We start from the raw sequence: 23,739 nt of genomic DNA, 5'->3' as shown, positions 1-23,739 counted from the left end.
TTATTATGCTACTTTCAATTTTAGTTTTAATATTATCTTGCTCCATCTTTATGTGGAAAAATAAACAAACAACTATTTTTAATTTTTGCTTAATAATAGAGGTTTTTACATTAGTGTCAATCATTCTATGAGGATCAACCTCAGACTCACCAAGATATTATTACTTGCGAATAATATATACTTGGCTACCATTTTTTTCCCAATCAAACTAATTATTAGCCTAAAATTTGTGGGTCATTTTTTCTAAGAAAGGCATAAGTAATGGCCTAAGTCGCATTGTCTAAGAGCTAGAACTGAGAGGAAGTCCCACATTTAGGGGGGAAAAATAGAACTTGAGATATTAATATAAAATAATTTGAACAGAATTCATAAGTTTAAACTTTTGGGTTAAATAATGGTTTTGTATGTTATATTAAAGCATTAATTAAGCTTTCCCAATGTGTTATCTCTCAAATATGTGGTATTAGAACTAATGGAAGGTGGAAAGATTGTCAACATAGTCTTAGAAAGGACTAATGCGTGTACTTGGAGTAGTATAGTATTGATAATGGTGCTAAATCAAAGGATTACAAGCTAAGAGCACTCACATCAAGGGTTTTAAAAAATTTAACATTTAGCATCTAAAAAATCAATTTTATAATATTTAGCATATTACTTTACAATACACTTACCACTCCATTTAAATATTCTTTCTTTATTCATTTTTTATAATTTTTTTATTCTTCCTCTTTGTCTCTCTCTCTTCTCAACCCAACAATCTTGCTAGCCACCACCACCAGTATAACAAAACCCAACAATCAACAGCCACCTCACCCAACAGCCAACAACCACCACACTACCATTAGCTACCATGCCTAAAACTCAAACACTACCAACAACCACGACAAACCCAACCACAAACCACCATAGCACAACCATAGCCACCATCACTGGCACTCACAACCTTTGCAAGTTGGGACCCCTACCACCCAAAACCAAATCACAAACTCACTAAACCCACAACCACCACAAATCACAAACCCACGTTAGAAATCACAAACGCAAAATCAAAAAGAGCATATTTTTTTGACATTTTTTTACCTAAAATCAAATCACAAAACCCACCCAAACCCAGCCATACTCGCTGAACCATTGCAACCTAGCCACCCTAATCAACAGCAGAGACCTATGAACCACAAAATCGACCTCATCTTCTTCACCGATTGCTCCGAACCACAATCCACACCGGTTGCTGGAGTCAAATCATAGCTCAGTGAGAAAGAAGGAGATGAAGAGAGGCTGGATTCAGATCGTAGCTCAGTGAGAAAGAGGGAGACAGAGAGGCAGACAGAAATAGAGAAAAGATAGAGAGAGTGAGAGATCAGAAAGAAAGATAGAGAAAATAATTAAAAAAACATAGCACCTTACTACAGTGAGCTGCTAGAGATGGCACAGCTCACTGTAGCTGGGTGTAAAAAATTATAACATTTGACATGTTTGATGTAGTGTGTTTTTTGTGTGTTAGTTATTATTAATAGCATTTTTAGCATTATAGCATTTTTGACGTGAATGCTCTAATGTGAGGTTTTTATAGATGAACATGAGGAGTTGGCATGTGGTCCTCATGATGGTATACAAGGGCTCATGGATGATGCCTGGGGGTTAACATGTGGTTCCATGTTATGTTCATACTATTTGATTATTGCATAATGTTTTAAAGCTCAAATATCACCATCTCTTTGTATAACATGTGGTTCCATGTTATGTTCTCTGTGTATTTGTCATTACACTCATGGAACGCTCTCTCTCTCGCGAGGAAAAGGAGGAACTTGTATGTAGCACAAAAAAAGTCAAGAACGTAAGCCATGTGGGCTTTGGTGAAGGCCATAGCAACTGCGATGGAGGATCATGGAACTCAAATGCTTTGTTTAGAGATAAACTGTTAGGAGAGATTCCATGGGCGTTCTCACAAGCTTTCAGCTTCGAGGATGGAATGGATGATGATGCTGAGTCGGATGAGGAGGTAGAAACGCTTCGGCAAGGGTTGCTAGCTGTAAAATTCTCTAGGGAGTTTAAACAATGTATCTGTAAGCCTTGGGCATGCGCTTTTATTGTGAAAGTTTACGGTCGGAGTGAAGGGCTTAACTTCATTCAAGCAAGGCTACTGGCACTATGGAAACCGGCAGGGAGGCTTGATTGTGTGGATTTGGGTCACGACTTCTTCCTCACAAGGTTGTCTTTAGGTGAAGACTATGAAAATGTTTTGAGGAAAGGCCAATGGTTTATCGGAGAACATTTTCTTTCTGTTAGACCATGGGAACCGGATTTTAAGCCCGCCTAAGCAAATGTATCCTCCATTGCGGTTTGGATTAGATTAAACGAACTTCCCATTGAGTACTATAATGCAGACACACTACAGCACATTGGGAAAGCCATTAGGAATGTCCTTCGAGTAAACACCTTTACGGCATTGGAAACTAGAGGGAGGTTTGCAAGGCTCTATGTGCAAGTGGATGTGGAGAAGCCTCTGGCTACTACGATTATGATAGGGAGACTTGAGCAACATATTTGCTATGAAGGAATTCAAAAAATTTGTTTTGAATGTGGTCGATTGGGTCATAGAAAAGAGCATTGCCCTCATATTATCCGGCAAAGACTGTCGACCTCGGAGGCCAAATTGAAGGAGGTTGGTGAGGCGTGCTCTGGTTCATGCGTTGCTCATGCCCCTAACATATCAAGGAGCGGGGAGGGGACTAGTGGTGTAGTACATGATGCAGAGAAAAGTACAGACCAAGTGGATGTGTGTGAGGGTGTGTACGGGCCTTGGATTATGGTAGCTCGTAGGAAGAATGCGACAAAGCCGTTGAGGAGTGGTGGTACCTCGCATCGTCAGAGTAGTGGAGTCAGTTGCAAAAATACTGAATATGTGGAAAAGGGGAGCTTGGATCGGGCTGCTGTGTTGGATGGGTTAAATAGGGAAGCAAAGAGAAAGTTGTCTCCTCCAAAGTTTTTAGATAAGGCCCAAATAGCCTCTGTGGTTCAGGGCATTAGGCAAGAGGGTAAGTACCAGGCCTAATCAGGCCCAACGCTAATGTTGGAAAATGGTGATATAAGCAACTCTTTATCTCAGCCCAGTTCAGCTCCAAATTCTCTGAGGTTATCTTCGGTAAAAGGAAAAAAAAGGGCAGCTCGTAATAGGATCTCTTTTGGAGATCAAAGCAGTGTCGTTGGGGTGCTAAACTCAAATCGTGCCGGCCTTAATCAAGCTTAGGTGAGTGTCGATCTGGTGGGGAAGGATGGTCCACGTTGTTGCTGGGATGGGCAGTGCCATTCTGGTGGTGCTGATGGTATGCTTTTCACTGCCGGCACGACTTCATCGAAGGGTGAATCTGGAGAGTTGGGTTTTTGTCCTGGCCAAGGTGAGAGCACGGCCAACCCAAGTCTTGGGGTTTTTCAGCCTTTTAATCAGGGAAACATGGAGGGTGAGCCGTCTTTTATTAGAGAAGATGATGATCAAAGGGTGGCTGCCAATCTCAGTTCTGATTTGGGTAGAGGCATTGATTACATGGGGGTGCTTCCTGGCGGAGAGGCCATCGTCAGTGGAGAAATGCAAGCGAATAGGGGAGCTTATGCCTCAGATAGCTTAAGTCCCTATGCTATGCAGTGTGAAGCTAAGGAAGGTTGGGAAGTAGATGGGATGGAGCTTGAAGTAAGAGGAGTGTGTGAGGATCCTTAGTGCTAATTGTCCTTTTTCCTACTTAAAGTATCTGATGAATTTTATTATTTGGAATTGCAGAGGTGCTTTGAAGCCCTCCTTTAAGAAGCGTGTAAATGAATTGGTGCAATGTCACAATCCAGCTATTCTGGTTGTTATGGAAACTCGTGTTAGGGGAGATAGAGCTAGGGAGATCACAGATTCGTTGCCTTTTAATGGAGCTTTTCATAGTGAAACCATTGGCTATGCAGGGGGTCTTTGGGTTTTGTGGAATGCTGATAGGGTTGAAATAACTTTGCTCTCAAGGGTTGAACAAGAAATTCATGCGGAGGTAAAGGTACGTTTTACAAATGATAGTTGGTTATTATCTGCTGTGTATGCTAATCCTAGATGTGCTGAAAGGTAAGTTTTGTGGAAAAATCTGATGAGTGTTACTATTTGCATAACATGCTCTGGGTGATAGCAGGAGATTTTAATGAACCCCTCCTTAGTGAGGATAAATTTGGGGGCAGGTCGGTGAGTGTCAATAGGTCTCTCCTTTTTAAGGAATGTTTGGATAGGTGTAATATGATGGATATTGGGTTTACGGGACCCCATTTCACTTGGACCAATAGAAGGGAGATTCAAGCCTTGATTCAGGAGAGAATTGATAGGTATTTTGTGAATCTGAGCTGGTGTGTGATTTACCCTGATGCTAGAGTAACTCATTTGACTTGGTGTCATTCGGACCACTGTCCAGTGCTTTTGGAGATGCAGCCGAGAACCCAAAATGGGAGGATTAAACCTTTTCGGTTTTAGACTGGTTGGTTGTTGGATCCTTCTTTTTTCCCAATTGCGCATCAAGCGTGGGAGAGGAATAATAGGCTGGTTGATGCTATTAATGCCTTTACGTAGAAAGCTAAGGAGTGGAATAAAAATCAGTTTGGGAATATTTTCACTAGAAAAAAGAATTTGATGGCAAAGCTGAATGGTATTCAAAGAGCTCTTGCTTTGAGGCCATTAGATTTTCTTGTGAAGTTGGAAAATGAGCTTCTAAAGGAGCTGGACCTTGTGCTAAACCAGGAGGAGGAGTTGTGGGCTTTGAAGTCAAGGGTGAATTGGATGATTCAGGATGACCGCAATACAAATTTTTACCATGTTTCAACTTTGGTTAGAAGGAAGAGGAACCAAATCATGGCTATAAAAAATGCAGTGGGGGATTGGATTCATGAGGAGGGAGAGATAAAGGACTTTATTAGGTGTGGTTTTGAGCGGATTTTCTTGTCTTCTTTCTCTTGTGTGCCTAGAGCGGATCTCGCTATTTCTCAGTGGCAGGCTAGACTCTCGGATTTGGAGAAGGAGAGTATTAGTGGGGGGGCGTCTGTAGAAGAGATTAAGGCAGCCCTTTGGTCTTTGAAACCCTTTAAAGCCTCGGGGCCGAATGGGCTTCATGCGGGTTTCTTCCAAAAGTTTTGGCACACTGTGGGGAGTTCCGTGATTGAAGAGGTGCAAAAGATTTTTGCAGATAGAAGAGTGCCAGAGATTTTGAATTGTACACACATTGCCTTGATTCCTAAAATTCAGGGTCCTGAGACTTTAGGTAATTATAGACCTATTAGTTTGTGTAATATGGTGTATAAGGTGGTTACAAAAATCATTATGGCTAGGTTGCGGCCATACTTGGACAAACTCATTTCTCTAATGCAAACGGCTTTTGTACCGGGTAGGAAGGGGATTGATAATATTATTATTGCTCATGAGATCATTCATGGCCTTGGGAAGAAGAAGGGAAGGACTGGCCATATGGCTCTAAAGATAGATTTGGAGAAAGCTTATGATAAGCTAGAATGGAGCTTCATTAGAGATATGTTTATGCAGGCAAATCTTCTTATGGATATTATTGATATCATAATGAGTTGTGTGTCAACAGTGTCTACTTCTATTTTATTCAATGGAAAAGCCTTTGATCCGATCTTACCCTCTAGAGGTATAAGGCAGGGAGACCCGATCTCTCTGTACTTGTTCATTCTTTGTATGGACTATCTTGGGCAGCTTATTGAAGAGAAATGTAGTGGGAAACTTTGGCAGCCAGTGAAGGCATCTTAGAGTGGTCCTGCTTTCTCTCATCTATTCTTTGCAGATGATTTGACTCTCTTTGCTAAAGCAGATGGGGTTAATAGTGCAGCCATTAGAGATGTTTTGGATACTTTCTGTAGCATTTTTGGTCAATCGGTGAGTGAAGCTAAGTCGATGGTGTATTTTTCTCCAAATGTGGATAGGGATACTAGAGGGTCTCTTTATGATATATTAGGTTTTGCTTCAATGCCGTTGCTTGGGAAATACCTTGGTTTTCCGCTAAAACAACCGGGGTCTTCCTTGCATGATTATGATTTTATCTTGGATCGAGTGATGCAAAAATATCCGGGTGGAAGGCTAACCTTTTATCCTTGACTGGCCGTAGGGTGCTCATTCAATCATCATTGGCTGCTATCCCTTTGTACATTATGCGGTGCTCTTACCTTCCAAGAAGGGTATTGGATGGGCTAGATAGAGTAAATAGGAATTTCCTGTGGGGGTCTACAAAATCAGCCAAGAAGATCCATTGGGTTGGTTGGGAGAAGGTGACAAAGCCCAAGGAGGAAGGGGGTTTGGGGTTGCAAACAGCCAAAGGGAGGAATGTGGCTCTTCTAGCCAAACTTAACTGGAGGCTTTATACGGAAGGGGAGGCTCTGTGGGTGAGTGTTCTGAAGATGAAATATTGCAGCCAAAGAAGAAGAGAAGCTGTAAATGCAGATACTCTCCCTTGTTCTTCAATATGGGTAGCCATGAAGAAAGGGATGGGCACCTTTAATAAGGGAAGTAGATGGTTGGTAACAAAAAATAGTAATCTGAATATTTGGCACAACAATTGGACGAATGGGAGTCCCCTTAGGAAGCTAATTCAAGGTCCTACTTCCCAAGAAGTCAATGTTTTGGAAATTAAAGATATTATGCTTGATGCGGGCTGGGATCGGGAGAAACTTACGTTTGAATTAACTGATGAAGTCAAAGGGATGATTAGTGCTATTCCTATCTCGACTTTAGGTAGTGGCTCGGATAAATTGGCTTGGGCCAGATCTCCAAAGGGGGTTTTTGTCGTCAAAAGTGCTAATGGGATTGCTACGGAGTCTACGAATGCTAGTTGTGTTTCGGCTAGTTGGATTTGGAAGGCAGATTTGCTTCCAAAGATTAGAATGTTTATTTGGCTGTGCACCCATAACAGTATTGGTGTCAAATCTTGTTTAGGGAGAAGAGGAATGGTCCAAGATGAGGTTTGTCCTATTTGCAGCAATGGTGTTGAAACCATTTTACATGCCTTGAGAGATTACATCCACTTGAAGCAAGTGTGGAATCAGCTAGGGGTTAATGCTTCTAAATTTGATTTTTGGCACTATAACTTGAGGGATTGGTTGTCTCTTATTGCAAGATCCAATGATAAGCTGATTGAGTCGGGTCTTCCTTGGAAAGTGGTTTTTCCTTTTGCTATTTGGAACATTTGGAAGAGCAGGAATAATTTCGTTTTTAATGGGAAAACTAGGAGTCCAAATTTGGCTGTGGATATTGTGTACCAAGCTAAGGAGTATCTTTACTGTGTGACAACTCCAAGGATGGGAAACCGTAGAGTTATGAGGTGTATTCGGTGGGAGAGACCTAAGCAAGGGTGGAAGAAGCTGAACACGGATGGGTCTTGCATGAGGCTTCACAGGTTGGCTGGTTGTGGAGGATTAGTAAGGAGTGTGAATGGGCAGTGGGTTGTTCGGTTCAGCAAGCGGATTGGGATCACTTCCAATTTTGCCGCTGAGCTGTGGGGGCTGCGTGAAGGCCTTCAGCTTTGTTGCAATCTTAATATTAATTGTCTCGAGGTTGAGATGGATGCCAAGTCCATTGTTGATGTTGTAGGAAATTCATAATATGTCAATGACATCATATTCCCTATTTTGGATGACTGCAGATGTTTGATGACCAGGTTCCAACAAATCCGTATTAAGCACTACTTCCGGCAAGCAAATCAATGTGCTGATAGTTTAGCTAGGAAGAGTTTAAGGATGACTGCTGATTTCCTTATTTATGATAGTCACCTATGGACATTTTAGATGTATTTGAGGGAGACCTCCTTGTTTTGTTGGTTAGTTTTTTAATTCTAATGTCTTTTCATCAAGTAAAAAATAAAAAATAAAAAATAAAAAATAAAAAATAAACGGGCATCAAATAAATTGTTCATGAAGGAAAAATGCATAAAGATATCCACTCAAGTAAAACGATCAAATTCTAAAAGTTGAGGGCGGGAAAAGCTAGATTTTACGTGTTCGTTCACTATTGGACATATTGATTAGTCGGCATTAAACAAACTTCGATTATATATTTCCCATTAAAAAAAGAAGAAGAAGAACAAGACTAGACCCTTCCACAGTTCCACTAGACAACCCAACCATTATTATATCATCAATCCAAATTATTAAAGTTCTAAATAAATTATTTGGAGGATAACTTTGAAGCCAAACGGCCCAAACCACATTTTATTCTAGTCAAATAGTCCACACACATATATATATATATCATTGTAATTCATGGACAATTAGAGAATAACCCTTCCCAAATCCTGACAAAAGTAGAATTTACACTTTTTCTCTTAGAGCATTAGCATTGGGAAATGCTAATGCTATTCTATTTTACAATTCTAAAAACTCACTTTATCATTATACCATCTTATTTTACAATACCTCCACATCCCAAACTTCTATTTTCCTCTTTCACTCATTAAAATAATATATTTACAAAATAAAATAATATATATCAAAATTATATCTGATCTCTCTCATCTCTCTCCTCTCTTCCATTTTCAGCTCTCTTCCAGACACAGCAACCCAGAAACCTCACAGCAACCCACACAGCAACCCAGAAACCTCAGACCCGAAATCCATGGCCACCACCATCACCATGGCAACCCCCCACCTTCACCACCATGAACCCACATGACCCATAATAAAAACCCCACCCCCTTCCACCACGCCACCACCCCACGGCAACCCCAGAAACCCATGGCCACCACCATCTCCACGGCAACCCCCCACCTTCACCACCATGAACCCACATGACCCATAATAAAAACCCCACCCCCTTCCACCACGCCACCACCCCACGGCAACCCCAGAAACCCATGGCCACCACCATCTCCACGGCAACCCCAGAAACCCATGGCCACCACCATCTCCACGGCAAGCCCCCACCTTCACCACCACGAACCCACATATGAGCCATAATAAAAACCCCACCCCCTTCCACCACCACCACTACCACGGCAACCCCCAACACCACCACCATGAACCCACCAAAAAAAAATCCATCCCAAAATCAAATCAAACCAATAGCAAATTCCAAATCCACAAGATGACTCACAAAAAAAATCAAGTCAAAATTTACACAAACCCAGCTACAAACCGATCTCGCCGCTGCAAACCACACCGAAAACCCAGAAATCGCCGCTGCAAATCAAAAATACCCAGAAATCGCCACCATACCACGCCGATCGGACTTCCCAGTCTCACCTCCACGCCGGACCCACGACCCACGGCAGAAAAGCCCACCGTGAGAGAGAGACGTGATGAGAGAGAGAAGCTGTTGTGGTGAGAGAGAGACGTTATGAGAGAGAGAAGAGAGCCGTTGGGGAGAGGAATGAAAAGAGAAACAAAGGGAGAGAGAGAGTCAGAAGAAAGGAATAGAAAATTAATATAAGTTATACAATTGTGCTACAGTACTATTCTACCTTTAGAATTGTACTGTAGCACAATTCTAAATATTTTTGCAATAGTTCCTTATAGCATTCTCTGATGCAGTGGTTATTTGGTCCATTTATGCTAAAATACCCTTAGATATGGCTTTAGCATCTTCTGATGCTAATGCTCTTAGCATGATTAGTCAAGACTCAAGAAGTGTGATGGGAATTGGGAAATTTAAAATCCGTAACCATTATTCATCGAAATAAAAATCCGTGATCACTTAATTATGGTTGAACAGTGATTTTAGTTCTAGAATTTTCGTTTAAAAAAAAAATTAGAGCATGAAATAATTTTTAAATACATTTGTTATTAGTACGTCACAAATCTTTAGATTTCTGCTTCATTTAATTTGACAAAAAATATTTTCTAAAAATCACATCTTTTTTTAATATATTTTACAAAAAAATTGATTTCTTTTTAATGTATGGCAATGACACTGAAAATGAGTTAGAAATTATATTTTATTGTTTGGTTAGCTTGGAATATCTTTAATATTATTAATAATTCCAAATAATTATATGAATCAGGAGTCAAAACCTTTGTTCACAATGAAAATATTACATAAAACAACGAAAACAAATTTTATTTTCAAAGACAGATTTACTAGTTGATATTAAAAAAAAAAAAAAAAAAAAAACCAATTTAAGCCTATTACGTCATCTATATAGCCAGGGAAAAAATAGTTAGCTTTGGTTTTAAAGATGTTTGTGGGAAAGTATAATTTACTTCCCATGTCACTAAAAACCAAACCAAGACATTGATTTCAAGAGAAAATTATGAGATTGATTAACCATTAGAGATTGATTGTTAGAGAAAATTGTATATGAAAAAAAATGAGCCCTTTTGGTTTTTGACCCATGAATACAAGTGACAAAGTTGAATTGCGTAACTCTTATGTCTTATCTCTTCCATTTTCTCTATTATTCTATCAAATTTTTTTACAATGTTTTATTAAAAAAAAGGAAAAATATTTTCATCCAAGACTTATTGTTTTCTGTTGACTAGGTTGTGTTTGGATAGCTTATTTTTTACCAACTTAAGTGTCCATTTGGCACGATTAATTTTGCCAACTTATTTTACTATTTAGTTTATTTTTACTACTATTTATGAGCCTTACTGCACTTTTAAATATTATTCATTGGTCCCACTGTACTATTTTAGTTAACTTTTACCTTTATTTATAGTACTTTCAACAAAAAGTTTTTAATTTCATTAATATAAGCGGATTTTAAACAGACTCTAAGCTACAAATTTCAATTGACCAATATTTTCCACTGTACCAAACACTAGAAAATGCAAAAATGTTTTTGGAGCATCTTTTCCCCATACCAAACAAAACAAAATATAAAGTTGAATGAAGAATTCGTTAGAAAATTAAATTGGCTTAAGAGGAAAATGACATCATACCTCTTTGTTAATGTAAAGGAGCTCACTTATTAATATTCTACAAGAACATGCTTATCTCCCTACTATTTTTAAATAGTTGTCTGTTCATTAATTACTAGTTAAGTTGGTTGTCTTATGCTCATAATGTCTATAATTTATCAAGAAAAGGCGGTTGTTAGGCACCTAAACCCAATCAGACGGTGACTTAGCATTCATCCTGGTCCCATGGTCGGTGCCGGCCATGGCTCTCTCTTCCTAAACTATGTGTAGCACTTGCTGTATATAAACAATGCAATAGGAATGTGACATGACCAAGTTGTAGCAACTAGCAAAGCCACTCTATTCTCTAAGTAGTCTTTGAGCAAAAATAATGGTGAAGCTAGCTTTTGGCAGTTTTGGTGACTCTTTCAGCATTGAGTCTTTCAAGTCTTATCTATCAGAGTTTATAGCCACCCTTCTTTTTGTGTTTGCAGGAGTTGGATCCGCCATTGCTTATAGTAAGTGTGTTAATAACCATGAAATCATTGTAATGAAAATGATATACATAGAATGGAGTACATGGAAATTTTACTTAAGTGTCAAAACAAAGGTAGCAAAAAGTATTTTATTCATACGGGAAAGGTACTTAGAAGGGCAATATATGATTAATTGATCAAGTTTATAGCTAGAAATTTGGTTTTGTATGAGAATGATTTTATGGGTATTTTTGATTTGTATAGGTAAGCTCACATCGGATGCAGCCTTGGACCCCCCGGGACTTGTAGCTGTGGCTGTGGCCCATGCCTTTGCACTTTTTGTAGGGGTGTCCATTGCAGCCAATATCTCCGGTGGCCATTTGAACCCAGCTGTCACGTTTGGATTGGCCGTTGGAGGCAACATCTCCATCCTTACTGGCATTTTCTATTGGATCGCTCAATGCCTTGGCTCCATTGTTGCTTGCCTCCTACTCAAATTCGTCACAAATGGAGAGGTATATTTCTTGGGGAATAAAAGAGAGAATAAAAAAAATCATTTCACAAAAATTGGTCCAAAAAATAATCAAATTAGTTGGATTTCTATTAACATATATATATATATATATATATTTTTTTTTTCAATGTACTAGTTTTATTTATTTATTTTTATTATAGAATCTTTATAAGAATACTCTTAATAGTGGCGAAGTCAGAACTTTTTCCTAGGAGGATCAATAAATGAGACTTAAAATATATTTTTCATTTTAAAGAAAATTTAGAAGAGGAAATAGGTGATCTTTTAAAACCCGAGGAGGCCTTGGCCCCCCTCTGCCTCCCCTCCCTCCTCCAATAACTCCTAGCTCATCGAACTCGAGAATAAACAGGAAGTATCTTCCTTTCTCTTCATTTCTCATCGCCCTCTATCCAAACAAAAATGGAAAGTTGGGCAATACTACTTGAGCTATGAGGCTTGGTGATATATTAACTTAACAAAGGTCTAATATAACTGGCTATGTGTTAAACTTCCAAATTATCTTAAATATAGTTTGTGAACTTGAATTTGGCAGAGCATACCAACACATGGAGTTGCATCAGGAATGAATGCAATTGAAGGAGTGGTCATGGAGATCATCATAACCTTTGCACTAGTCTACACTGTCTATGCCACAGCTGCTGACCCCAAAAAGGGCTCAATTGGTATAATAGCACCTATTGCAATTGGGTTCATTGTTGGTGCAAACATCCTAGCTGCTGGTCCATTTAGTGGTGGGTCGATGAACCCGGCTCGTTCATTTGGCCCAGCTGTTGTTAGTGGAAACTTTTCTGAGAATTGGATCTACTGGGTTGGCCCACTAATTGGGGGAGGGTTGGCTGGGCTTGTATACGGTGACATTTTTATTGGGTCCTATGCCCCAGTCCCAGTCCCTCAAGACTATGCCTAAACAGAGTTCTTTGTGATTTGGGTCTTCCTGTGATTTGGGTTGTTTCTTTTGGGATTGTGATTTGTCAATGGCCAGCCTAAAAAGAGGTTGTACGTGTTAATAAAATTGTAAATAAGGAATCAAAAGTTGGCCTTTTGTTTTTGTTTTGTTTTAATATTCCTCTCTTGTCATTACAAGCAAAGTTGTTAAAATCGAGATTCTATATAAGATTGGCGAAGGGGATTTCATAAGATTGAATTAAGATCCTACTTTTTATTTTAAATATTACAAAAAATAGTAATGATTGTGTTTGTTAAATAATTTTTAGAATTATCCACAGAAAAAAAAATTAAAATTCAATATATTAAATTTTTGTTACTTTATATGAATATGTCCCTATTAACTAATTAAGAGATATACTTTTTTTTAAGCACAATTTATTAAAAAATTCATTAATTCGGAACAAAAAGCCAAACTACCAATACATAAGTAAAGGAAAATATTTTTAAGTTACAACTTGCAACACTATAATAAGTTAATAATAATAAGTAAAATAGCTCATGCTTCAAGTTTTCAAACTAAATTTATAAGAAGAATTGGACAAAAAACAGTTTAAAGTAAAATTTGTAAGAAAAAAGAACACCAAACAATCATTGGAATATAGCCGTGTAACCCAATTTATGATCACTTATACGTATTAATTGATCTAAATGAAGACCTACAGGAGTTACACAAACTTCCGCTTTAATTATTGACCCAATTAAATAGAAGTTCAAATTTTAAAATACCATAGATAAGGTAGGGGAAGGATTTGCTCCAAACTAAGTTGCAGCAATTCTTGCAAAATGTACACATGTCAATGCTTTAGAGAGACACCTATCTAAGACTTTTGCTTTAAAAAAACTTCTGTTAACTCACTTAACCCACTTACCCTTACCAGGTATTGACACATATGCACTTTGCAGGAATTGCTGCAACTTAGTTTGCAGCACATCTTTCCTCAATAAGATAACTTTAAAAACTCATTATAGGAAAGTAAAAAGTTATTCCAAAACAAAAGGAATAAACTTTGAAGTAAAGAGTTTTAATCACATCCATTCATAAAAAATAGCTATGATTGGAAAAAAAAAAAATGAATTTATGTAAAAAGATAAAGACGAATAAGCATAACTAAAGTACAATAGACTAAGTTGGAGGAATGCTTTTCACTTGAGCAATACCAAGCTAAATTCCTTCTTGGCAAGTTGGGTGTTTTGGATATCCACTCCAACTTGAGAGGGAGTGTTGAGGAAGATCAAATCAATATGGAAAGCGTACCAATTCCAATTGCATTAGGAAACACATCTCCATGTAATCATCAAAATCAAACTCTTAAGGAAAGCAATGGCTATATTCATCAAAGCAAATTGCGTGTGTGTAGGGATTTAGTATGTATACAAATGAACATCTATAACAGAACAAAGCAATGCAAAATAGAGATATAACATAATAACATATCATAAACGTAGGCCCTCGTGGTCAAACCTGCCAAGTTAAAAAATCCTTTCCTTCCTTTTTACACCATATCATGCCTTGAATACAAATCTATGTAACATTTTGTGTATTTCACTTTATGCTCCACCAATTGTGGTATGTCATGTGCCTATTTTTTTATTATTATTATATTTTAAACTTCAGAATAAGTAAAAAGAATATATGACAAATTGTGATTAATGGAGTATAAAGTGAAACACAAAAATGATATAGAATATTTATATTCGCCTTCTTTATAGTGTCAAAAAAAAAAATATACATATATATATATATATATATATAGTTATGAGAGAAACGCACGATCCAAAGACTACAAACAAATATAGTGGAATACGTAAAATTAGAGTTCTACCATGAGGCTTTTACTTTTTTTGGGGACCTTTGCGTGCTCTGCCTAACATGCTTACTTATATATGTTATAATATGGTCGAACATGTTATTATACGAGCTATAATTTATATATTAATGTGTATCAGCTAATTAGAGCGGTTCATGTTAACATTTTTCAGAAAGAATAATGCCTAGAAAAATGAATAGTTACTTTACTGCCTATATATAATGGTATTTTTTCCGGAAAATTTTAAATGAAGAAAAAGAAAGAAGGGAACAGGAAAGAAATGAATTTCTTTTGTGCATGGACAACATAATAAGACCAATACTGTTCTACTGTGAAAGTAATTTCTGATTGTATGAGCACTTAGAAGAGATTATTAACTATGCTTAATTAAAATTTCTCAAGAAACTGAAACTGCTAGATCAAAGTAGAATGATGCATTTCTAAAATAAGAGAAGCTCTACCTTAAGCTTTATGGTTTCCTTGAGAACTATAAGTATATGAGATTCAATTATTTTGATTCGTTGTCCACTACGATATGCTGTGGGATCCATAGTTTTTGGAGTAAGTGTTTGAAGACTGGTGGATGCAAACTTTGGACCCCTTAGTGCAAATGAGCTAAGAGTCTAAGACCTAGATTAAGCCATTAAATTGCAAATGCCATAGAATTAATACTCCTTTTAACTTGGGTTAGGATTTAACCTTAGACCCCTCATTCACAATTCTTCTCCTTTATTAATTGTCCTCGTTAAAAATTGCAAAAAGCCATTGCCTAAATTAACATGCAGATAATCCATAGTAATTTTACAAAGATTCTGTGCAACCTTCTTCTTCTTAATTCTTTTTTATTTTTTTGTTTTGAATTCAGTGGTATACACTATATTGTTCAAGTTTCAGTGTGAGTATGACTTGTGTTGCAAGAGTAGGAAAATGAAGACAACGTGTGTTGGATAAAAATCTCACTCTAATTTGGTAGGTCCAACCGTCCAATTGCAAAGAATTTCAAAGTGACACGACTTGGTAGTGGTCCTAACTCCTAATTAGTTATCACTGTCTTTGTTCTAAATGCTGTGCACTTATGGTCAGCAAAATATCATCTTTTACTTTCTTTCTTCAATCTTTTCCATTGATTTGGGTGTGGATTCTCTCTACAGCGCTTCTTTAATTTATGCAGTTGGAGCTGATGGTGAAAGGTATGGGGGGAAAACTTTTTCCACCCTAGTGGATTTCTTTTTGGAAGTCTAGGAGTTAGTGGAAGATTACAACAATATCTCACAGGCATCTACTCGTGTTGGTGCCTTCTTTTTCCTTTTTCCTTTTTGTATATGTTGTGATGTTAAATCAGGAAGCCATTGTTTGACAGATTGCATTTAGAATCTAATCTTTCTTTACCATGAAGGCACATCTGAATTCTTATTAAGGTGTTTAAATTCTTATGGTTCAACCACAATACCTGAAAACTTTTTTTGTAAATGTGCATTGGTTCTACCAAGTTCCCTCTTTAGTTACACTCAAAAAGAGTATTTTTTATGTGCACGTGTGGGAACCACAAGTGAAATCATGACCCATTTTTAATCATGAGCAACTGCTTATGATGGAGATTCCATACCTCAGTATTCATTGGTTTAAGCATAAAACTTTTGCTTTTTGGGTAAATAAACATGAAACTTTTTATCCGAATATCAGGATGAGATACCTCACTCATACATCAACATGAGATGGAAAAAGTAGTAGAATTAAAAAGAAAGATGCCTTTATGATATGTGCTATCCCACAAAATTTAGACTTGGGCAACTTTGAGTCTATGGTAGGTGAGAAGTGAAATACAACTAGGTCCTATTGATGGAATTTGTGACAAGGATATAATACACTTGAGGTGTCTAGCTATAAGAAACATACTGTGCTAAAGTAGTGTGGAATGACTATGAACATTAGCATATTTGTTACTGTCCAATGCGAAAATGGATCTCATAGAGGAAGTGATCAACCAGTACTTCAAACAAAAAACAAAAATAGAGCACATGGTATGCACTGGCAGCCTAAATTGACAACACCAATTATTTTGATAACAATCTGAAAATGATGTATTGTTACAGTTAAATGTTCGTAGATAGAATATAGGAATTAATCGTCATGCCTACTTGATTTAAATTCTCAAATTCCAAGCTATGGATCTGACATATGGCCATTGTAATGTCACAAGACTTCCAACTCACAACATTAGTAACAAGAACTGCTTAACATAAAAGCTAAAATAAATCGTTGAGCTAACTAATTGAGCTTCATAATTATGCTATAGAAAGATGTGGGTTCTGGTTAACTTAATTGATAGAATCTCTTGTTATTGAATAAGAGATTTGAGTTTAAAATTCTGCTTACACCAAAAATTAATTAGTGTCTTAACTTGATAATAAGGACAATCGTCATAGAGTGGTGGGACGTAAAAATTCGCTCAGTAGCAAAAGCAAATTATAGGGTCAAATTCTCTCTTGTTGAAGAAAGTAGCAAAAGCAAGTTATAGGGTCAACTTCTGCTACCTAGACCACACATCTCGAACCAAGCAAGGGGATTGCGTAAAGCAAGGTTAGAAGCTAGCAATTCTATTCTTCCAGCTTCAATTCATTCATATTTCACGAAGTTTCATCTTCACCTTTGATTTTAGAACATCAATTATAAATGTGACTAAACACCACAGAATTGTAAACATCAATTTCACATTAGGTCAATTTGTATCAGGTGTTTTTTGCGTGGCCGATTCCAATCTTGCCCGATGTTGATAAATGTTGCCTTTATATGTATCAATTTAATTTTATAACTCTACACTCAACTATCCATTTGAAGCCTCTCTCTCTCTCTCTCTCTCTCTCTCTCTCTCTCTCTCTTTTTAAGAATAATAATAAACTGTTTTCCTATAAATCAAGTCGAAAGAATCACCTCTGACCATAGTTGTCAATATGTGAATCGTATCATGAATCGATTTTTTATTTTTCCGTATCGTGTATCATAAGATACATAAACACTTAATAAAATTTATAAAAAATTATAGATAGATAGATAGATATATATATATATATATATATAAAGGGTATATTTATTATAAATTTTGAATATATTCAACTAATGACTAATTTATTCATCACTTATGTAATAATATTTAACAAGCTAACTAAATAAATCAAACTAGCATGTATTTATAACATACACATTCAAATTGCTTAAATTTAGAAGTGATAATATATATTAAAAATGACCCAAAAATTAATTTATTTTCATCATATTAGCTAATCAACCCCATCTAAGTCAATTCTATCAGCACGTTTATCATTTTGCAAAATTATTTCTTCATTAAAATTTTCTTCATTGTCATTAATATTTACTATCTCTTCCTGTTCTTCTTATTTTAATAATTAACAAAATTTCTTTTTGGCATTCTAGTTTCTTGGACTTATAACAATAATGAAAAAAATAAAAATAAAAATATTTTCAATTAATATCTTATTCATAGTATAGAAAATAAATTTGTAAATATTATAGTGAAGTGTGTGTACTGTGTAGTCCAAATTTTGTAGAAGAAAGAGAGGGAAAAAAACATATGAATATGTTATTTTATTAGGTTAAATTAAGTAACCTAATAATTTTGTGTTTAAAACAAGTCTAACAACTTGTTAGATTTAAATAAAAGTACAAATTTTAACAAAATCTCATTTTAAGGTATTTGTCTATGTATCGTATGACACATACGATTTTATGATACGATACGATTTATACAATACACATACTGTATCATGCGATTTATGAGCACTTACGATACGTATCGTACGATACTGACAACTATGTTTCTAACCTTATGTGTCGGCTTAAATGACTTTATATATATATATATATATATGTTACTTAGATAATTCATTACATCACTTAAACAAGTTACATGATTATTACAAAAACTAGTCGCAGACCCACGCGATGCATGAAAATAAATAATTATATTTTAGTTATGGTATAATATATAATTTGTTCTCTAAAATTTGTGGAAAATAATTTATTCTCTAAAAAAATTAAACAATTTCTAAAATTATTTTTCATTTATCTATCTCAAAAAATATATCATCATTTTATTATTTGGATATGTTTGATTGATATTATTCATTTTTTAGGCCGTCCATATTTTGATAAATTATGTTATTGTGCATTATATTTTCCTAATTTGTTTTTCCGGTATAACTAAAATGTTTGAGTTTTCTTTCTCAAAAAATAAAATTAAAAAAAAAACTATTTGAGTTTCAAATATATTATTCAAAATTTTCATTCTCTTGAAAAGAGATTATTATATTTATAATTTTTCTTATTGTAGGAGTAGCTTCAAACTATTGATTGAGTTTTGTTTACTAATATAGATACATAAGATTGGAACTGCATATTTCTTAGACATTCCTATGAGACTATACCATATTATAAATTTAATATTTAAAATAATATGTAGGAAAAAAGTAGACTTTATATCTAAAATTGAACACTTCACCTATTGAAATGAAAGAAAATAATTTGTATAATAACATAAAGAGAACATGATCTAACAAATTTTTTTGACTACATACACATTCATTTATATGCAATAGAATAACATTTAACAATCACAGAAAAGAAAAAAGATAATAACTTAAAAACACAAAACCAAATTGCATCAACCTAAAGTAAAAGTCTAAAGAACACATAAATTTATCAATCTAAAGTAGAGATACAAAAAATAGGAAATTCACACAAAAAAAAAAAAACATGAGAGAGAGAGAAAGAGAGAAAAAGTAATAACCTTTTTCATGTGGGATAATATGTAAAGATAGTAATAGATGGGGATAAGAAGAGTTAAAATAAAACGAAGAGGAAGATATAGATGAAGAGTGACATTAAAATTGAGAGTAATGCAGAGATGAAAAGTTAAAAGGGAAATTATGGTTGGAAGTAATGAAGAGAAATGAGAAATAGTTATATGATACGAGGAAATTATTGTGTACTCCCGGAGTATCATAAATACGTACTTCCTCCTCTCACATGAATGGTGGGTCTCACTAATTATGGTACTTCGTGAAAGGGAGGACTACACATTTATGGTACTTCCTGAGTACCAAATAATTTTCCATGTGATGTGGCTGCTGTTGTAGCTCAACATGAGCGTAGCAATAATAAATGTTACGCTTCAACTTTTAGATATAATATAAATTGTGTTTTCTATAAAAGAAAAATTATGTAACCAAAAAGTATATTAGATGCTCATTTAAGTTGTCACATAGTACATTGGGGGAACTTTTCTTCAAATTGAGTTGGAAGAAAATTATATATTATCTTTTAGAAGAAATCGATGTAATAGGGTGTGTTGATTAAAAGAATAAATTTGCACTTAATTGTTTGTTTAATTATGGTGGAATTTCTAAGAAGATCTATGCTCTATGGTTTAATGGTTTTCTCGCACTCATTAATATCGGATTTTTTTAAAAAAAATAACATTAATTTTCAAACAATTTTGTTAGTTAGCACGTTTTCAAAACTATCTAGGAAACTAACATCTCGAGTGTAATAGAGTCGATTTTGGGAGTGCTTGTGAACTCGATTTCAAGATCGTGACATAAAAATCGAGTGTTGCAGACTCGATTTCTCATCCATGCCTTTCTATTACACTCCGTCTCTCTCACTCACAACTAGAAACCAAAATAGAAACCCAGAAATCATGAAGACTCAGAAACCCACAAATCACAAAGACTCAAACAGAAATCCATGAAGAACAAACCTTCCACGAAGGCTAAAAAAAAAAAAAAAACCAGAGAGGTGGCAGCGATTGAACCCATGCGGAGGCTTTAGGCGGTGGCAACAGGTTTGTTGATTCTTGGGTGGGTTTCTTGATTCTTGATGTTTCTCAGATTTCGTTCTTGATGTTTCTCAGATTTCATTGGGTTTGTTGGCGGAGTGTTGATGGAGAGCATGGCTAAGAAATCGAGTCTGTAAGGCTTGATTTCAATTTAAATGAATTGAGTTCAATGGACTCAATTTTAGCACTCCAAAATCGATTCTTTTGCACTCGAGATATTAGTTTCCTAAATAGTTTTGAGAGCGTGTTAACTAACAAAATTGTTTGAAAATTGATGTTATTTTGAAAAAAAAAAAAAAAATCCCATCGATATCATACATGAAGGCACATGTTTTAGCGCTAAGACCAATTCATAAGATAGTTCCCATTTTTTTAAAAAATCATTAAATAATGTGTAATTATATATATATGTGTGTGTGTTTTATAAGATGATTATAACTTTATTTAGATTAAGATAAAAATATTATCTTTAATTAAAATTGACTCAATGAAAATAGAATTTTCCTCTATATAAGTTACATAACCATCAATACTCTTAAAATGCTGAGCCGAGCGGAAAAAGGTAACTATTTACTGTAAAATAAAATCAAAATATCCACCATTCCTTTCTACATCTTGATAGTTACATCAACTATTCAAGTACAGTGCCATTTCTTAGTCCATTGCACGTGAAGCTAAGATAGACAAGATGGGTGAGATTATGAAACCGAAAATTGTTGGAAGGCGATACTTACCCAATTAGCTTGCCTCAGCCTTACCCAATTATCAAGCATTGACAATTATCAAGCCTTACTCAATGATAGTCCAGTGTCATTATTTTTATTTGCATCCCGTGTCCGCGTCATCATTGACAATTTACCAATATTTCGTATTATATTGGTCCAACAGGAGGAATTTTCTTGTCTTTGAGAATTGAAATACATAAAATTCCTAGCACATTTGTAGTAAATTGGTGAAAATTTTTTACTAGTTACAATTTAAGTACTTTATCAATCATAAAAACTTGGGTGTAGGCAAGGTTGTCAAAATCGGGATCCTACGTAGGATTGTTGAAGATAGATGGGATTGTAAATCGTAAGATTGGATTGTGAATCGTAAGATCCTACATATTTTCAGATTTAAAGTAAAAAACACATTAATAATGACTTTGTATGTTGAATAATTACGTAAATTATAAATTTATCTATAAAAAAACTAAGATTTGCATCATATGATATAATTTGCATGTCATACATCGCTAAATCTATACTAACAAAACAAATATATTTAAGTTTTGATCCAATGTATCTAAAAAGTTCAATAAATGTTTAATTAGCAACTAAATACCAAAATATTTATCAAAACATATGGAAAATATTTTCCAAATTCTAAGTTCCAAGTTTGAAATCCAAAATAAGTTAGCAAATGGAAACTAGCAAACTATAATATAAAATCCAAAAGTAAGATGAATATTAAGGTGATGTGAACATTTAATTATTCTCATTCTAAGGTTCTTATAACCACTGTCCTAAATTCCTAATAATCATCATCCATTTCATCATCTATGTAGACATTATATATTTGTATACTAGAGTTACAAAAGACATCAAGATACAATTTCACACTCAACTATTCAAGTAATACTACTCAGCAACAATTATAGAGCATGCTCAAAAAAATCAATCAATCAATATTCAAATACAAGTATAACTGATAAAATTATATAAAAAGAAATATTTTAGTAATATTAGAACACAAATTAGTATATTGATCAAACAAATTTAACAATATTATAACTTAAAAGGCAGCAAAGCTAATATGAAATTCTTCATTTAGAAATGATAAAGCATTCATTCATTTTGATTACAAGTGAACTAGAAACTAGAAAACATTTGCTTAGGTTAACATAATTTTATAAAAATAAAATAAAAAGTCATACCATCACAACATGAATAAATAAAAACCCTTAAAGCTTCAGCAAAACAAAAAATTTATCCCATAAAAAAAAAAAAAAAAAACCAAAATTTTTTGTTTTTGGTAGGATCCTATACGATCCTACACGATCCTACCATTTTTACGATCCTAGTGCGATCCTAAACATTTTGGTGAAGTAAAATCGTAAAATCATGCGATCCTACGATCCAGATTGTGATTTTGACAACCATGGGTGTAAGGCTATAAACGAGCTAAGCTTAATCGAGTATTAAAAATTCAAGTTTGTTCATTTAATTTTTTCTTTTTTTGAACATGAGCTGAGCTTGAGTTTATCACCAAACAAAAAATTTATGTTCAAGCTTGGCTTATTTTCTTGCTGAGCAAGCTTGAGCTTAATCATGAGTTACTTGATTAACTTATTCTTTTCATATATATTGTGAAACTATGACTAAAATGTTTTACCTCTTTACAATTTTATAAAATTTTACTACTAATAGACTGTTTATATCATAATAAGCTATAAATAATAATTTAATATCATATGAACCTATTGACAAACTTCTACAATCCAATTTCAAGTCTATATAAATATATTTTTAGACAAATATACATGAGTAAATTTCAACTTATTCACTTGTGATTTGGCTGAAATTTAAGTTATCTACCTATGGTTTGAAATTTGACACTTTATCCACCTGAGGTTAGCTCAATTAGATTTCCTTAACCCACCTCTATTAAAAACATGGCTAAATATGTAATTTTGCTTCACTTTTATATTTCTCACCTCCAAAAACACAAAAAACATAAAAATACAAGATTATATAAGATCAAAAAGAATCTAACGGAACACTTGTATCATGAGATTTCAAACCACAGATAGGCAATTTAAATTTCGATCAAACCTTAGGTGAGTAAAGTGTCAAATTTTAAACCACAGGTAGGCCACTTAAATTTCAGCCAAACCACAGATAGGTAAGTTGTAATTTGCCCAATATATATGATATTATATATATTTAAATTGAACTCTCATGTTCACGAGCTTGTTCACAAATATATTATTATATTTGAGCCTGGCTTGTTTAATAATTAAGCATAAACTTAAGGTTTGAACTTGGTTTGTTTTCTTAACAAACGAATATAAATAAGCTTTTTTTCAAGCCGAACTAACAATCTTGTAAAGTTGTGATTTCCAACTAACCTTTGTTGGCTTTAATTCTATGCCAAATTGATTGTAATTTCTTCAATCATTTCCCTGTATTTAGGTGGGTTTATTTGTAAGGGATGAGTGTGAGAGATTGGTAAAGAATCAAGCTTCAAAGAAGAATCAGTACAGTTCGCGACTAGCTCACG

At 34.9% G+C, this 23,739-nt stretch overlaps 1 protein-coding gene across 1 annotated transcript; it reads left to right on the top strand.

Annotated features, from left to right (window-relative positions):
• Positions 1 to 11,180: 11,180 nt before the first annotated feature.
• Positions 11,181 to 12,981, top strand: LOC115972320 (probable aquaporin TIP-type). Its single transcript, XM_031092569.1, has 3 exons — positions 11,181 to 11,372; positions 11,595 to 11,845; positions 12,398 to 12,981. Exons 1-3 carry the CDS (start codon positions 11,246 to 11,248, stop codon positions 12,770 to 12,772), a joined length of 753 nt encoding a protein of 250 aa, XP_030948429.1. The 5' UTR covers positions 11,181 to 11,245; the 3' UTR covers positions 12,773 to 12,981.
• Positions 12,982 to 23,739: the final 10,758 nt, after the last annotated feature.

The sequence above is a fragment of the Quercus lobata genome, chromosome 12 (assembly GCF_001633185.2).
Source record: "Quercus lobata isolate SW786 chromosome 12, ValleyOak3.0 Primary Assembly, whole genome shotgun sequence".
In the NCBI taxonomy this organism is placed as follows: domain Eukaryota; kingdom Viridiplantae; phylum Streptophyta; class Magnoliopsida; order Fagales; family Fagaceae; genus Quercus; species Quercus lobata.
This window is presented reverse-complemented; position numbering and strand designations above follow the sequence as displayed.